The following is an 18778-nucleotide window of genomic DNA, read 5'->3' as shown; positions in this document are numbered from 1 at the left end:
GCTGCACAATGCTTGTAAATCACAAACAATATAGTAGTAGTTATACCGCATAGCAGTTTCTCTGGCTACGTATTAACATCTGGTTCAAACAACCTGAAAATAGCCTGAAAGTAGCGGCATGGCACTACTGCTAACACTCAAGCTTTCATTTTATTTTATATTTTTGTAAAAGGGCATGAAAAGTTAAGCTGAAATATGACAGAACAAGTCCCCTGACCAATAAATAAAAACTTATTTTGGACATAATGTGTCATACTGTGAAGAACAATAGCCCCACAACGACGATGCTGCATTTGATATTTTTGCAAATTGTCTCCTGTTATAGATGATGGAAAAAAGATGTCCCACTCTTGGGAACCAGTAAAATTGTACAATAATGTTCTAAATATTGTGAGTTGTGTCAACAAAGTGGCCTCTCTGAGAGCTTTCAGCACATGTTGCCACATTGTCTGAAGTGGAGAGAGTAGTGATCGCATTCAAAGATGTTTCTGTTTAATCATACTCTACGTATAAGACGCAATAAAAACACGCAAGTGGTCTCTACCTAACCAAACATATCCTGCACATTTTTACTGTAAAAGGAACATATCAAAGCATATTGTCAATAGATCACATCTGCAATGCATCAGCCTTACAGCCTGTAATGGATCTTAGGAAGTCGTATTTGTACTCTTGAGAAAAATCTCAAATGCAGACACAGTTGGTTGGTTGGCGGTTTCAGTGACCCTTGAACTGTTTCAGGATTTACCGCATCAGTGGGTCTCCAAAATACATTTTAAATTATGATTATTTCAGCTTGGAATATATGTTCAGTTGACATGGTAGCGTATAATCTCACTTATACTAGAGCTCTGTTACATTTTATCATGCTTAAAGCTACTTGTAACGGTTTACGGATATGATTTTAATTTAAAAAGGGATTACTATTAATATTATTTAGGGTATAAATTCACTGTCATTATTCAGGAGGTGTAATCACTGTAGTCGCTCTATTAGAATTCAGCTGTGTGTTTATTGAAGGCCCATATTTTCTCAGCTGGCTTACTTGGCGAGAAGAGGTCCAATATGAAAATACGTTTTTTCAGACACAACAACAGTTTTGGTTATTTCACATGAGAAATTTCTGCAGTTTTTGATCTGGCAATTTTGAATCAGCCACTGTCAATCAGATATGATCAAGCCAACCTAGTAACGACATAGTAATGGAGAAGCAGATTGGCTGAGTTTTAAAAGAGCATTTGATTCTCAAAAATAACCTCCCCCCCAAGCTTTAACTTTGATTGCTGTTTATTTAATCATGCATATTTATTTTAATTGAGAAAAAGTTAAATGTACCATGTGTTTATGAGTGGGTCCCGCAAATGCACATTCCTGCCAATGACTTTACATTATTGCACTGATCTGCAAGTGGCGGTAACATGCTAAGAAATGTAGCAATGTACCAACAAAACACAAGGAAGAAGAGGACTGCCAGAAAGTAAACAAGGATGTAAACAATGCAGGTTTCAAACTGTTCAAATGTTTTCATCCAAAGGATGGGAATGCATTCAGCACGTTTTTTTTAGACCGCAAGGATACACACAAGTGTGTTTGTTTACAAGAAAACTTCATAGGGCACCTTTATGATCTGAAACCAAGTTTTCAGGAGCTTTAATGTTCATCTCATGCAAAGCAACAGGTGAATCAGCCCATATTTTTTTAATTTGCTGCTTGTTGAATGACGTTCTGCATTTCTGAAACAAGCCAGACTGCCTGGATTTCATTTTTTAAAAAACATAATGCAAGCATATTTCATCTTCCCTTGGTTTTACCTCTCGTCTTACATTATAAAAACTCAACAAAACATAACAAGTAATAACCAGTCTTGTGTAACCAATGATACAAAATACATTCTTTTATTCGTTCATCATCATTAATTTGTGTAAATACACAAAACAAATCAATGCAAAGTATTAACACAAACAATATTTAGTGGGATATAAATCTTGACACCATTTACACACCATTTACACAAACTATTTTGGAAGTTAATGTGCTTGTCTCTCTTTTTGGAAATATCCTTTGGATGCATCCGGTCTGTAATATCAGCTATCTAAGCCTTTCCCCTCTGCCTATACACACAGCTTTTATCATTTCAACTACATTATTTTGAATCTATCCAACTGTGCTCATCCTATTTCATCCCTCATTACTCTTCTCACCTAGATCATTTTGCTGTAACGTTTAAGATTCATATTTTTATTATATGTACATGATATACATTGATTCTTAAATACATTTTCATTGTTTCCAATCTATTTACAATATAAGAGCTTATTGATATTTTAAATGGTTACAAAATATATGTGTAGCTGATGCTCTAAAGCAAAAAAGAGGCAAATGTGATATTATATTGACTATGTAGGTAACAAGTGGTTGTTTAAAGAAGTTGTACTGGGCGGGAAAAAAAGCATTGCTTCTCCTCCAGTACAACAAAACTGCACAGTATTTCATGAGAAGAAAGTATGCAGTCATATTTGAAAAATAAACAGGGCCGTGTGCCATCAACAAAATGTTGATTCAAACTGCAATTCTCTTTCAAAACATCATCGGGTTCACGGAGCATTTTTCGTAACTCTAATCAATCTTCTCGCGTCTCCATTCCTACTGGCTTTGTGAACGGAAAAAAAATTGCACTTCCATGGTATCCTTGAATCCTGAATCATGTGATTGGAAAAGCAGAACCATTCTCTGGTCTGGTATCGGAACCACTAAGTCTGCAGCAGAGTACTACCTCGGTGCAAACTGTTTTAACCCATACAGTTGTATCACAATAGATTGCAGCTGTATCTGACAGATCAAACGAGGTTTCCACGATGGACACAATACTTTATCTCTCTTCTTGTGGCTAAAAAAAATGGGGCGAGAAGCTAATGTCCCAGATGAAACTCATCACTCTGATGTAAATATTCTTTCATTCTTTGGTTTAAGAGTATTATGCGTCGCATTGAAGTCTCAGGATGCTGTTACACAAGTCAAGCTCCGGAGTGAACAGCAATATGTTCCTCATATGATACGACTGGTATTTTGTGGGTCTGGACATTGTTACTGGGTGTACATGTCTTGCATAGCAATAGCTGAATTCCTCAGGACTTAAAATAAACAACAAGAGGAGTGAGATATTGAAATCTGACAAAACAGATAACAAATCATGACAGATCCGGTAATGAAACACAGCATGTCGCATATCAGATCTTTGGAGTTTGGTAAAGAATGTACTGTGCAGTAAAAAATATGGCTTGTCTATAAATAGTCTGTCTTATTATTTTAAGATGAAGCTTGATGAAAGACCGCTACATCTGTTTGCTTCCATCTAGAAAAGGTCCACACTTATCACAGCATCTACCAGCTAACTTTGTGGCTCCCTGAATGTCATGAGAATGTGTAAGAAGTTTGTTGTATTTGTGAGCAAGCGCACCATAAGCTCATTGATCTCACAAACCCATGAGGTGTGTGTGTATTTGTGTGTGTGTGTGTGTGTGTGTGCTTGTGTGTGTGAGGGTGCGTGTTTGTATGTGGGTTCAGGGATGGACCACTCATACATTAAAGCAATCCCATTCACTCTCTGCACGCCGAATAGCGAGCTTGAACCCACACAGTCTGTTCTGTCTCTTGTTAGTCTCTGTCTTTTACTCCTTTTCAATACAGCCACAACCCATCCTGTAAAAATCTCTCCCTGGCAGTTTGAGACAGAGGCCTCTACGCCGACAGCAGCTGCCCCCGCTTCAGATCTTCTGGCACATGTGCAGCCTGGACTTGGACGAGGAGGTGGCGTCTTTCCACACCTTGCAGGAAAGGCCCTTGGCACAGTCGCAGCGCTGGAAGATTTCCAGGCCGTGAGAGCCTTTCTTCCTCTGCTTGGTGCACACCTCTCCCTGCCTCAGCACCGGCTTGCAGATTTTGGTCCAGAAATGGCGAGCGCAGCAGTAGCCCTCCGAGCAATCGGATGAACGCAGGCAAGGGTCGCCTTCATGCCCTTGACGGAGGAAGACAAGAAACAGCGCTGATCAGTGGGAACCAGCGAACAATACAACTACAAATAGTACGTCAAGTTGACATAATGTCTGCTCAGAAAAACAGAAACAAATGCTTCATCAGAGACATAAAAGACCTGCATGGAATTATAAATCATTGTGGAGTTTTGTTGAATGGTGCTTCAGTTAAATAAAGCACAGGAAATGTACGATTATTGTTCATTAAGCTGTTATGTTTTCCATACGGGTAAGTTTATGCAACCCTTTCTTCACGTTTCAATTCACTTTGCATTATGTGTGGCCATGTTAGAGACCAAAGAAAAGCATGAAGCTCTCAACATAAATCAAGCAAACAATTTGCTTATTTTTTATATTAGCCATATCGTCCCATCTGGTCCGAGTCTGATACTCTTGGCAGGAAGTTAGCGTCGCTCTTATGAATGCATAATTAGTATAATTTAGTCATGCAGTTTTTAAATGTGCATCGCATTCTGCCAAAAGCTTCATCCTTCAAACCAGTCGTCCCGTATTCGCTGACAAAACCACACTTAACTGATTTCAATAGGAAGTCCCACGCATCAACATGATGGACTGCTAAGCCTGACTGCTTCTTCATTACTTCAACACCACGGATTCTTCTCGGTGGATTTTTTCTCAAGCAGCGACTTGCATAAGGCCATTATAATGCAGTAATGTTTTAAGGAGAGGGGAGTGAGTCAAGCACAAATAAAAGTAAATGGTCTTATTTATTGCAACTTTAAGTGGTGCTGCTATTTCACATTGATTTTAGCATTGCAGCCTGCTGTCCTGAGGGTGCATTTAGAGTCAAGTAATTTAAGTGTCTCATTAAACGTATTGCTTTATGGATGGGCCCTTACATTAACTTAAATCAGGTGACATGAACACTAAGCAGGGGGCTCAGAGAGTTATTAGCTATAATCATGCCAAACCTGCATTCTGTGGTTTTCACTTGTGTATCACACCAAGCGTGTGTGCTGTCAATGAAAGGGTTTTGCATGGCTTTATGTAGGTGCAGAAACAGCAGGAGCATTGTGGTTTTCTTCTAGGCTCCCCATGCTGTGTGCTTTAGGCTCACAGACACTGACACATGAGCAGAGGGGTAATTATCAACATAGTTTGTGGATTGGCGTCGCCCATGAACTCTGTAGGACATGCAGGCAGTGAACAACAGAAAAGACGGCAGAAAACACGAAGGAGAAAACAACGGTGGCAGTGTTCAAAGAAAGTAGGGTTGCCAGTGGTTTTAAACATAATCTCACCTTTGAGAGAATGCTTAGCGTGCGCCTTCCCACCCTTCCTCCAGCTGTGGTCTTTGGTGGAGAGTTTGTTATGCTCGTCTAAAGCTGAGATGTGAGGTGAGAGCACACTCTCAGAGATAGGGACGCAAATATCTGCAGACAGAAAAAGAAGAGATTAAACACGACAGAAAGCCTTACTTCATCAAGAAACTATAGCCTACATAAGAGATTGTTCAACCTGATGGCCATCAAGTTAAAAGATCGGATCAATACGGTAGTAGCTTGTGTTGCTAAATTAGGCTTTTCAGGAGAACTAACTGCAACGGTGTTGGCCAGCTATGTCATTTAAAAACAAAGAACAATTTCTGCACAGCCTCTGCAGCACATTCATGCCATTCACACTTTACATGGCTGAAACAACAGCTTCGGAAATGTGACTGATTCCTAACCTCTGGGCATCAATTGAATACAGTTCAGCTGTAGTTCAGGATGTTGTCTGAAAGCATGTGTTGAACATTATTTAAATATACTGGCTCCTTCACTAAGTCTCTGGGCTAGATACTGTTCAAGTCACTTTTTCCAGAATATCTGCATACGGCACAAAATCACATTTCTGAATCGAACCCCGCAGTCACAACATAACTGAAACTGGCATGCAACGAAAACGTGTTTTTGTGTCAGGCACGTACAGTTACTGCAGCGGTTCCCAGGACAGCACATGGCGTCTCGATGGCAGCGCTTCTTCCTCCGGCGGCAGGGGAGGCAGCGAGAGGGAGCCTGCTGAGGGCTGTGGCAGTAGCTTCCAACGCTGCACTCCTTATCATTGCTGCATGGATACACCTGCTGAGGACAAAGATGTGTTTACTCAATCGATTTACTTGGTTTATGACAGATCCTGCATTGCACGAGCACACTTTTATCTGAACAAAAGGTGTGGTTAAAGTGCATAATTTCCGTGATATCAGACTCGATGAACAAGCTAAAAACTGAATGTGTCCTGCCTGACATAACTTTGCGTTGATGAGGTGTCATTTTCAACAGGATAACCCAGTGAGACACTTGACTGCATGTTCAAAATGAAGTGCAAATTTGTCTGTAAGATTTGAGCACTGAAGTGCAATGTTGGTTGTTGCATTGCCCACCTACTCAGATTACGTCAAAGCTGCATGCCAGAAGGTGCATGTCATGTTTTGTTTCATTTTTGTGGCTTTACAGTGCCAAACATGAGCAGATCTTAATCAAAAGATGAAATCCTCTTTTTGTGACTAATACAGAAACTCTTGCCTTTGATATTTGACTTTGACATATTTGCCTACGGGTGATAAAACAATATGAAACACGCACACACACACATGGCTGTGGCACAAGTGGAACAAATTTCCTTAATTGCATCATTCAGACTGATCCCATCACTGTTCAACATGAAACATCATGAAACAGTCCCTTTGTATTGGGCAGTGGAACTTCTTGGGATGGCAAACCAATGAGTTTTCTCCTCCCAAATGAATCTAATTAAATGGGGCATATATTTGCTGGTGGTGTGTGATCTCCCACACATGAACATCAGCAATGTTCACACAATTTCTACCAGATTATCAGATTCACACAGTGCTGTGTAAAAGAGAAGGAACATAGTGGATTTTGTTGGTCACAAACCAGCAAACCGCGACTTTCCCAGACCTAAACTGCATTCCTTCTAATTCCACTCCATGCACCACAGTTGCACCATGCACCCCAGGTCGCAAAATTAAAATTGTAGCAAGCCAAATAAAACCCATGTTATGCTCAGGTTAGAGGTATTTGGAGAGACTCTACCCCCAGAAAAAAAAATCTTGGTTAGACCATAAACACGACCTGAGGAAGACCCAACTAAACCCCAATTTAAATTGCACATTTCACTTTAACAGCATTGCATTTTGTCAAGGAGGCAGCCAATCCAATAATATGTAATGATCTGGCTATTTTATTTGTATTTGTGAATTGTCACTGTTTCAAGAGAGGGTTTCAGTTACTGTAAGAAGGTTTCCTGGCTGTTTCATTGGTACTGGAGTACTGAAATAAATCAACGTTGACTTCTGGTTTCACACGGGGTACAAACACCGGTCTTCAGGGCGAAAGTCTGTTGTTTTTTGAACCACCCATCCACCCCGACCTCCTCCCAACATGGCATTTGTCGCTCTTTATACTTCCTGGTTCACAATTACATGGATTACATATGAATTGATTTTGTGGGATATATACTAATTACAGTGCATTACTTTTCGTAGGTATAGCTACGAACGGTGACTGTATTGAGGTGGTGGTAGAAGTCTGAGCAGCATGCAGAGATCTGAAATCTTGATAAATTAACCCCAAACTGTCTGCATGGACAGATACCACCGGGGGTAAGTGGGAAAACATGTTGGTTGTTTGTTTTGGGTGAACCGACTACAGGCTGTGGTCCCTCTGCGTCCAATTTTAGAGGACAACATGTTGTAGGGATTAACATGTCTCTCACTGGTGTGGTCATTTGTTTCAGGTCCCAGACAATAGAGCTATTAGAATTTCCAAAACCAAGAGAAACCACTTCTCTCAATTTCTCTCAAAGTGTTCAGAGGCTTAATGAGTCTACAGACATAATTGAGGGGCAATTACTGCTAATCATACTCCTTCATAGTCAATTTGCCATTGTTTTTGCTTTAGTATTTCTCATGTTTACACTGAAAGGTTGACTTTTGTCCAGTAAAACACACGAAGAACCTTTAAGTCTTTTCCGTAAGCGCTCTGAAATGACCACCTTAACAAACAACTTCCACAGCAGCGAGAGGCACAATTAAAGCCCAGCTCACTTTTTCCATAACAAGTGTGTGTGCACCAATGGGAAGATTTACTGGAACTTCATATAATTCCCTGCACATGCAAGTCCCGTCCCCGTTCGACTTGGAGCAGGAGCAAAGGAGTTTGTCGTAAATTGTCTCACAAATCAAATTAACTCCTCAGTCAAATGAAATAATGTCAAACATTTGCGCTGAATTCATCAAGAGAGAAGGACATTTTGAACAGCTGCAGCAGGGACGCATCAATACTCTGGATGAAGTCCACATCCCTTGTGGTGAGACAATAAAGGTCAGGTCACTGTGTTTCCCCAATTGCTGCACATCTTTTTTATTATTTTAATCCATTCACTTTGATTTCAGAGTATTGTTATTATAATGGATGGACACGTTTTCAACTATGCATCAGTAAAAATTAGCAGGACATGGATTCTGACGGTGTAAATTATGTCCAGCGTAGACCAACATTAGAACAACATGTTTGGCTGGCACACCACCCCCGGCACCACAACCACATTTAGCTGGCACTGCACTGACAGATCTGATTTAGTGTGGCTTACCACTGACAAACATGGAACAATAAACATGAGCATGAACAAGAGAAGAGGTTTAAATCAGTAAAATCATTTTAGCCACAATAAATAGCAATCTCCATTTGAGGTATAAAGGTCAGCGGAGAGGGGCTGCCATGCCCAAAAGAACAGGCCGAAATGAATGTACACCACATGTTAAAATTAACTCAACAATATCGATATTTCAGCACATTAGAAGTTGTTACTCGACGACGTGCTTGTGCTTTAGAAAGTGAACGAGATTAGACCCGTTGGACGGATGCCATGCTGATTTTCTCAGGCTGGAAACACATGGAGGCAATGATACGGGCGTAGAAAAATGAGCAGGAATATTAAACTGAGTCCTCATCCATCATTATGACAGATTCCCTCAATGCAGATGCTTAATGTGTTGATGAAAGTAACAAAGCCCTGATGGTTGATGAATTTTTAAATATTTCTTAATTACTACTGTGTTCAGGGCTGCTCTCAGAATATTCAAAGGCCTTATTTCAAAGGGACACTCCACCACCATTATTGTACACATGAAGACCAGTTTACTTGTACTATGTATACCGTCTGTCTTCGGAGGAACTTTCTAAAATCTGAGAAAATAACACTGGTGATGTTATTAGGGTTGTCTTGGCTTGGGCATTTTGGAAATTCTTTTTAATGGAGAGCCTAAACTGGGGGTTTGAAAGACGTGGGGATTTACCAGGCAAGTAGGGTCTAATACTGTATAGAGGCCATCGAGTTACATTATGACCTTTTCCTTTTCTTTTGTAAAGTCCCTAACTTTATAGAAGTGCAATATGAAATAAAATCTGAGCTCCTCTCACAAAATAATAATAATTTTAAAGAAATAGTTTGAGATTTTGTCTTTCTTGCAGAGAGTTCGATGAGAAAATTGATACCACTCTCACGATTGTGCATTAAGTGTGGAGCGAGAGCCAGGAAGCAATTAGCAGCGGTATTCTCACGACTTAACCACTTGAACGCCAAGCATATTGTGTACGCGACTTCCCATGGTGCAAACATGAGCTCACGAGTTTCATTTGAAGGCAGCGATAGTGCAACTATTTCTTGACGCACAACAGTTGAGCAGGTCGCCTAGCAACCTAACTGTGAGGACAAGAGTCCAAAAAGTCGCTGCTCCTGCTCAATAAATACTTACAGCTCCCTCTGAAACTATGACTTTCCAGTTTTACATTTCTGTTTTTGTGTATAGATTGAATAAACAATATATAATGTGTTAATTAGTGAGCTTTGGAGAAGCTGTGGTGTATTTTTTTAACTTTATAAAAGCCTCACTAGCTCTTTATTCTAAGCTAGTTTGTAAAACACAGACGTTCAAGCAGTATTGATCACGTCATCTAATATTCAGCGAGAAAGTGAAACTCAAAAGTCCACTTAATGTTTTTTTCAGAGCTTTTAACTACATCTCACAGTCATCCTCAGCTGATCGAGTTTGCTCCACGGAGAGAGACCATTAAGATTTAATGTTGTTGTTTTTTTTTGGCAGACTACAATTTCCAAAGTTAAGAATGAACTTCCAACCTCATCGGGGGGCCTGTTTTTGTGTCAACTGCTCATTCAGAGAAACATGTACGACGCCATGGACTATTGGTATAATCACAGCTGAGGAGGGAAATATGCTGGAAATATGGTCTGAAGAGAAGTTCAAGAAAGTGCAGTGGGAGTTTTTTTTCCCTGACATGAAAAATGTGCTGTTATCTAAATATGAAGACAAATGGGCCCGACCACGTGCAGTAGTATTTCATACTACCTGCTCTGATTCCTATCTGTCTTTCTGGCCAGCAGGCCTGGATCGATTACAGTGTAGTGCATGTGGGGGGGGGGGATCGGGGTAGAAGAAGAAGAAGAAGCGCAGGGCTCACCTCTTCCATCACAGCTCAAACCACTAGACAGCCCTTTGAAACCCAATGATACAAGGCTGACCCCCAAATCACGGCTGATAATCTCGCCTTATCTTGTCATGTTTTAAAACGCCTCACTCACAACTTCTGAGGGATGGGGCTTCATTTGGATGCATCTCATTTATCTCACATCTTTTTTTTCTGTCGCTCCCTTATTTTTCCCTCGACAGCCTTCGCACATAAAAGCGCAGCCTTGGATCCTGCGCAGGAAGTGGGTTGAAAACTGTGTACTCTGCAGCCTCTCTTGGTATGCTGGTGAGACGATAAAGGAAGAGACAGACAGAGAGCCATAAGGGAAGCCCCCGGCCCTGTCTCGTGCTACGCTCGTGCTGGTAAAGCGCCGTGGCTTTGAAGAGGAAACCTAAATGTGCAGGAGCAACAATCTACAAGGGATTTACGGCCGGATATACAGGGCTTTGAACCCTCCCCTCTGGTCTTTGGGTCCCTTATTTACCTCGGTAAAGTCATTCCAAAGCACTGATATAATTCGATGGAAGTGCACTGTAATGCATAATAAAAAAAACCACAGAGTATTGTCTCGACTGTTTAGTTTGAGTCTGAGGGTTTAAAATTTAGGGACAGTATGAAAGTTATTAGGATGGTGAGGGGGTCGAACCTTACATGTTTCACTTTGTAAAAGAGCAAGGACCTTTCCCAGCGTTGTTTTCTCTGAACCCTCCTATTGACTTTCAGAAAAACTGCAACACTCTCCCCACAACAAGTCAAAATAATTTAATGGTGAAAGCTGTAAGACAAAAACACGGACAACTCCCAGACCGAACAACGTCGTGGTAGCGACCTGTCTATCACAAGGTAGCCAGGCCCTAAAGCATATCCTGCTTTATGGTCTATTTGACTCTAAATGGGACCATAATTTACTAAATGAACATCATGCTGTATTGAAGAAGACTTGAAACTAGAGATTGAGACCATAAACTCATGTTTACAATGTTTACTGAGGTAATAAATCAAGTGAGAAGTAGGCTCATTTTCTCATAGACTTCTATACAATCAGACTTCTTTTTGCAACCAGAGGAGTCGCCCCCTGCTGGCTGTTAGAAAGAATGCAAGTCTAAGGCACTTCAGCATTGGCTTCACTTTTCAGACCTGGAGGTTGCCCACTGGTCTAAACCTAACCAAACTTGAGCCACAGCGTTGTCACGTCAGAAAAACAGAATTACGATTTGGCGTTTTTGCATAAGTGCACCTTTATGACCCATGGAAAAAAGAAAGCTCTTTTTATGCAACTATTAACTATATTGCAAAGAAAGGCTGAAATAAAATATACATTTGAGGGCTCCCTTGCTCTCCCAAAAAAGTAGGCCTTCAGCCAAAAGAAAAATTACAAATACCCACCCTTTAATAATTTCCATACAGTCCCTTACTTTTCGTACATGGAGGTACACTGTGTGAGATATAGGAGCGGTTCATACATGCTGTACTTCCATTGGCTTTGTCCTCGTCAAAACATTATAAAACTACAATAAAGCTTAAGTAAAGGACTTCTGCACACACTCACTACACGTACACGCTTTCTGAGCTCCGTGTCGTGATTGCACTTGACCTTCAGAAATCAGGCACGCAACCTGGAACTGTGAATGGTGTTAATGAGTGGCAGGGGCCTTACAGAGTCAAATAAACGATGTCACTGAATAAACAAACTTCATATGCCCTGAAAGCACAGACAGCCGGTATCAGATAACATAGGGATGGCTGCACACAAGTCACTCGTACAAGCCATGTCTTCAAACACAAGCTTTGGCGTCTTTCATCACTCAAAACACATGTGTTTATAGGCATGTCTCTTTGAGCGCTAGAATCCAATGTCTCCAAAAACTAGACCTTCCTTAAGTTAAGTATACATTCTGGACTGATCTTATTCATCGGACACACAGTCAGCGTACGTGACTGCTCTCTTCAAAGACTATCAAAGGGAAGAGGAAAAGCTCTTGACGGTAATCTAGGAGGTGTGCTGCTCTAAAAGGTATAATCCTGTCGAATGAGAGGTGCATGGGTCTCCTCTCTCATTAACAGGTCCAATTTCAGTAAAGGAGGTTTCCACAGGAGACCCCTAATGGCTCCAGTGCAGGGTCCCTCACAGCGCCCAAGGGACCCGCAGACTGGAAAGGGCCACAGGACGAGAGACTGAAGCACAAACTGAACCGTGGCACTAACAAGCACTCACACCTCTTTTCTCAGCTCATTAGGATCACTAAACCTTCATTTTAGGTTAGAGAGAGGGCTGAGAAAGAGAAAGGACGTGGCTCTGCTTTTATAGGCAGAGTCCTCAGCGTGATCTCTGTGTTGAATTAAATAAAGCAACTAGTTAAGGCCGACTGACCGGCTGCTGGTGTTTTACAGACACGTACCGCATGAATGCCGCCACGCTGTCGGTTCCCCTGTGGATTCAGAGGTTACAGTGGCGAGCAATGCCTGCCCCGTGCTATCCATTTCTGTTGGTTCCCTTCCAAGGAGCCAACAGTGCCACCCACGAGCGCCGGCTGTCAAAGTCTAAGAGGCGTACATTTTGGTTTTTCGCAGTTTTACACCAGTCAAGCTGATGTGAAAAGGGTGAGACAACAGGAGCTGACTGAACGCTCAAACCTGACCTTGGTTTGCGTGTGATTAATGTGAGCCTTATCGCCAAACCTTGTCATGAAATAAAAAGTACATTAAGCTGTCAAATAACCAAAGGCTTTGAGCAGCGTTTCTAATCTGATGGATAAAACACCAAATTACACCCTTGTTTCCTGCTGCAGCGGCTCGTCTCCACAGCGTGGCTGGCCTCTCGCCCTCGATAATTTGCTACATTCTAAAGTTAAACCACTGAGGGAGATTTTGGGGGAGATTTCTTGTAAACGTGATCTTTAACTGAGAGACTGCCTTACACCATGTAAAGGAGATAAAAAAGAAGAGTTTTTAAAAAATGGTATTGAGATTCTCTCTCACATAACTGGCAGCTTCTCAATCACTCACATCCTGAACCCTCCGGAGGTGTGATAATGTGCCAACTATTCCTCACCAATTGTAACAAACTCAACAGCATGACGACTCAACCATAAATCTACTTGTAGGATGTCGGCTCGGAGGGTTTCCCATAATGCACGCCAGGAGGAGAAATTTGAGTTGATGCATGCCCATTTTTCCAAACTTACACCCAAGCCTTAATCAGCAGCAATTCACTTCAAAATGCAGACGAAGATGAAAAATATTTTGGGGTGCCTGCTGTGAACCACTTCAGAAAGAAAATGACTCGGTAATGTGCTGTTTTGTGCCGTGCAACCTGTTTCGAGGCATTTATCATAATTAAAAAAATCTAAGGCAGAGTAATTGCAGTTATATACTCCCTGTGATCGCTCCTAGACTAAATATACACCACACGTTGCCATTACAGCCTCATGAAGAGAGCAGACTTGTTATCTTTGATTTATTCTGCTCATAAATGGCCACTGTATGATGAGATGCAGAAGGTCAGTGCAGCTCGCTTGCCAGCGTCAAGCCGCATATCTGGCCAAGGCTGAGCTGTGGCTGTTACTTTACAACTCTGGAAAACCTCCTGGCAGCCAGAACACACACACACATATACAGTTTATATATATATACATATACCCCCTCCTGCCATAAATGCTATTAGCCATCTTCATTTGGACACACTGCACCATGACATTTTACAGTATGGTGGTCTCTGCACACACACATATTGTTCCCCCTCAGACCACTCTTCCAAACCGCTCCAGATTATTGCGATGGCAAAGATGTAAGCAGGCGTTCAAATTGAGGTCTGGCAGGGTTGCTTGAGGTTGGAGAAAGTGGCTTTTCCATAATTTCTGCTGCCTGAGCTGGATGTCAAGAGCGCTGCTCTCAGCACTACGCGCTTCACAGATATCCAACACTATCACTACTGACTGCAAGTGATATTACAGACAGGACAGACAGTCGAATAGGCCAAATGTAAACATGAGATGGTGTTAAATGTAAAGGGGGAGACCATCAGGCCAAAAAAACTTGCTTAAAAAAGTAAGGACATGAGTAATCAGCTGTTTCAGTGAGCTGGTGGACAGAGTGATGGAGATGTGGCAGTGCCATCTGCTGCTCAGAAAGATACTCTGAGCTCCACATAATCACACTCCTTCATGTTTAATTAAAACTTTAGAGTTGGTGGTAATCTTTCTGGGATATGAAGACTAGCTGGTTTTTGTCAGTTTCTTTGTTTGACTTATGTGTCGTGTTTCTTTTCCACATCAGTATCAGTTTTCCTCTTCAAAAAATAAACTGTGAGAAATCAAACTTTTTGCTTTCCTGGCAAAGCAAGCAACACAAGTGTACAGCTCTGATTCCTCACTTGATAAAACTCATAATGTTCACAACATTTTTATTCATTTGCCAGAATGGAACCTGCCAAATTTTAACATTTTTTTTGATCACACGTTTGCTGTCAAACTGCAGTAATAATATGGCACTTTGTTGAAACAGCAGGAATTGATAACTCTTTGAGTGGGTATTAAGTGGTTGGTAAGAGTATCCCCCAGAGGCCCCACAGTAAGAAGCTCATAATCCCAGCAAGCGTCTGGACCACTTTAATGACACTAAGACCCCAGACAGAAAATTACCCCAAGTGTTAACTTTTTCTCACATTTTCTGCTGGCATTAATGATTTACCGTGGAAGTGCGCAGCGCCCGACTGTGGCGTCAGGTCTGAGAGGCAATTAAGAGTTTATGAGGAGGTCCGATCCCTGCAATTTCCAATAACGATTCCCACGTGAGAGAGCTCTTTTAAGGCAAAGGGCTATTTTACACACATACACCTCAGGATACCTCTATATAGTCGCAGTCTTTGGAGACGCACCGCGCAATTACGCACTCTTACGGCACACTCATAATGTAATTTAAATGGCTTGTTAGGCTGATTATCTGCCTTTAAACATGCACTATCTACCTTTAAACGTGCACTATTAAACATGCACTATCTACCTTTAAACGTGCACTATCTACCTTTAAACGTGCACTATTAAACATGCACTATCTAGCTTTAAACATGCAATATATCTGCAACCATCTTGGACTCTAACCACTGGCGCACTTTACACTTACTTTACACTATACATCCTACATACCACTTTATAGACTGCACATATTACATTTATTTATTGCACATACTACATTTATTTATTGACGGACTGCACACACTATTTTCCCCCATTCACTCTGTATCTTTTATATCTCTATTTATTGTTTTTTTTTATAATTTTTGTATACCTTTACACCTCTCCTGTGTCTCACTCTGTTTTGCTGATGTTTGCTGCTTTGACACCTGAATTTCCCTCTGGGGATTAATAAAAGTTCATCTTATCTTATCTTATCTTATCTTATTAGAGTAAGTGAATACTACTTTTGGAAGTTATTATTACCACTAATAATAAATTATTCCACTGGCTCTAACCTTTTCTGCCCAATTTCAGGCTTCACTTAAAGTAAATGTGGGTCTGGCATATTCATTTATAAGTCATCTCAGATAATTAAGTAATTAAAAAATTACCTGCTGAGCAAGGATGTTATGTTTCTTGGTGATCCCCAGGTGGACAGTGTCGGAGTGGTTTGTAGATGGTGTAGGTGTCTCTTCCAACAGAGCTGGTGGCTTGATCACATTCAGCTTTGGGTGCGCCTCTGATACCTGGGATGTCACCGTCTTCAGTGTAGCGACGAGAAACAGCACAGCACAGCATCTAGTCCAAGTTAAGACGAGCATCCTTGACACATAAAAAAAAAAAAAAGCCTGAAATGTACCCAAAAAAAAAAAAAAAAAAAAAAAATTCACTTGGATAACCTTTAACTTTGTGCCTCAAAAGTGATGGGGCCAAGTTTTTTGTTCCTAAAAAAATCAGTTATTCAGAAGAAATGACTGCCATCGACACAGTTATCTGAGAAAAACAGAGCCCAGTGTAGATGGGAAACAATGAATCTGTTAAAATGCTGATGCTCAGAGAGAAACTTCCTCTGTGTCTCTGTCTGTCTGGCTGGCTGTGTGAGTGAGCACTTAGTCCTGCAGCCGGCTGTTTTATGATCTCGGATACTTTCTTTTTATAGGATTTCTAATGAGTTTGCTTCCTCCGCCCCTATTCACAACTGACAAAGAATGAAACTGATCTGTGTGCGGCTCTGCTGCTCGCACATTGTCGTCTCGACACCGGCACCAGCAGCCCCGTGGGGAGAGAAAGCTATAAAATTATACAGTTGTGTGTTTTAACTGGGCGCTTGACCCTTTTTACTGCAAGGAAACGGAAAAAAGAGTCAGGGTTAGGCTGCTTTAAAGAGGGTTTGTAGGTAACGTGGAACTTTTTTCCGTGATAACAATTCGTGTTTCTTGGAAAGTGTTAACCTGCATGCGTAAAAATCTAAAATCTAAAAATCAGACCATCTCAAAAGCAAAACATTATTATTTTATTTTATTTTATTTGTTTATTCTAAAATCTAAAATTAGACCATCTCAAAAGCGAAACATTATTTTTATTATTATTTTTGTTTTTTTATTCTAAAATCTAAAATCAGGCCATCTCAAAAGCAAAACATTATTATTTTTTTTTATTTATATATATATATATATATATATATTTTTTTTTTATTGTGTTATAAAGTGATTACAAAACAAGTGAAGACATGTGCAGGGACATATATAAAAAAAGATCAAAATATATTATACAGAGAAAGACAAATAACAAAGTACAAAAACTAAACTAAACTAAACTAAAACAACACAAGGGGATAAAAGCAGGTTGAAGAATGTGTGTGTGTGTGTGTGTTTGGCATTGAATGAGGCTAGATGGTCACATATGACATATATCTACTCTTAAACACATACAGACATCCTTCCTTTTATGTGTAGAGCATAGGGGGAACAAAAACAAAACAAAAAGAAAAGAAATGAGTAATATATATATAATACAGTATACACACATACACATATATATTAATAATATGAATAATAATAAAGATGAACATTATTTAGACTTGGATTAGGGTTGTCATTGAAATAAATGTAAATAAGCCAGAGGCGGTTCAGGGTCCATTTAACCAGCATACCAGAATAACTTAGAATAAAAAAAAGCTATCTGATAACCATTGTTCCTCTTCTGTGGGAAAGGCATCCCTCATGATGCAAGGAATGCCAATGGTGATAAAGTTAGTGATCTAAGTATTATAGAGACTCCTTTGTTTGATTCTTGGAGTCTTGTATCAGGATAAGTTATATTCATGTTGGTTAGATAATACATGTGGAGGAGGTACAATGAGCTCTTTCAGTTTCAGGCAGGTAAATATAGGATTTTGGAAGAATAATGCATTTTCCGCCTGGAGATAATTCATTTCGGTGATGATATCAGATTTTAAACCTGTAAATTGTGTAAATGTATGCCTTCAACTGCGCTTTTCATGTGTGTATATTGTTGTGAAAGGTGCTATTTCAAATTTAGCTGCAATTTTTAAACAGACTCTTGACATTAGACATGACTCTTATCCTCCTGAAAATGGAAAATATGATGCACAATAAGAAACCACAGAACATGTAAATCAAGCACATATCTTATCAATGTGAAAATAAATAAGCAGCCAGTCACCAAAACCATCTTTCCCACAATGCCTTTATGACTCTACGGCTAATAATGCTTTAGTCTCCACACAAGTTGGAACCATCTATTCAAGGCTGGGAGCTCGGCTTGGCTGGGAGGAAACCAGTATACCGGTAAAGGCTTCTGACCTCAAAAGCGATCCATCACAGGCTCCAATTCAAAGTGTCAAGTTCTTTTGTTGGAGACAATGGGCGACCAACTGAACTGGGGAGTGGGAGGAAGTATTGGACTTGTTTGATGTAACTGTAGATGCTCAGAGGTGATACTTTTTTAGCCACCTTTTGTCACCCGAGTGCACAGTGATTTACCTTGAAAGACAGATGCTTTTCACAGAAATACATTTTGAAAGAAATCATCCAGGAGAAGTTACCTGCTGGACATACATTTTTGATATGTCAGAAAAGAGCACCACTGCCTTTGTGAATATTTAATATCTTCTTTTGGATAAATGAAAGATTACGTCCAAATAACCAAGCAAAACAAAAACAATGCCTCAAAGAAAAAACTCTGATTTATTCCATAAACAGCTGCCGATGCACAGCTGGATTTCTTTCTTCTTCTTCTTCTTCTTAAATGCCGCTGA

At 40.4% G+C, this 18778-nt stretch overlaps 1 protein-coding gene across 2 annotated transcripts; it reads right to left on the bottom strand.

The window, feature by feature from the left end:
* Positions 1–1685: 1685 nt before the first annotated feature.
* On the bottom strand, positions 1686–16640 carry dkk2 (dickkopf WNT signaling pathway inhibitor 2). Of its 2 annotated transcripts, none has more exons than XM_037761816.1 (4): positions 16110–16640; positions 5962–6112; positions 5294–5425; positions 1686–4015 (listed from the first exon to the last, which is right to left on the bottom strand). In XM_037761816.1, the coding sequence occupies exons 1-4, from the start codon at positions 16317–16319 to the stop codon at positions 3765–3767; spliced, it is 744 nt and encodes a 247-aa protein (XP_037617744.1). In that variant the 5' UTR covers positions 16320–16640; the 3' UTR covers positions 1686–3764. The 2 variants fall into 2 exon arrangements, with proteins under 2 accessions (XP_037617744.1, XP_037617741.1); XM_037761813.1 differs by having other exon boundaries at positions 5962–6115; positions 16110–16636.
* Between the last annotated feature and the right edge of the window lie 2138 nt (positions 16641–18778).

This window comes from Sebastes umbrosus, chromosome 3 (assembly GCF_015220745.1).
Source record: "Sebastes umbrosus isolate fSebUmb1 chromosome 3, fSebUmb1.pri, whole genome shotgun sequence".
In the NCBI taxonomy this organism is placed as follows: Eukaryota; Metazoa; Chordata; class Actinopteri; order Perciformes; family Sebastidae; genus Sebastes; species Sebastes umbrosus.
The sequence above is the reverse complement of the archived record's forward strand: the minus strand, read 5'-3'. Positions and strand labels throughout refer to the sequence as shown.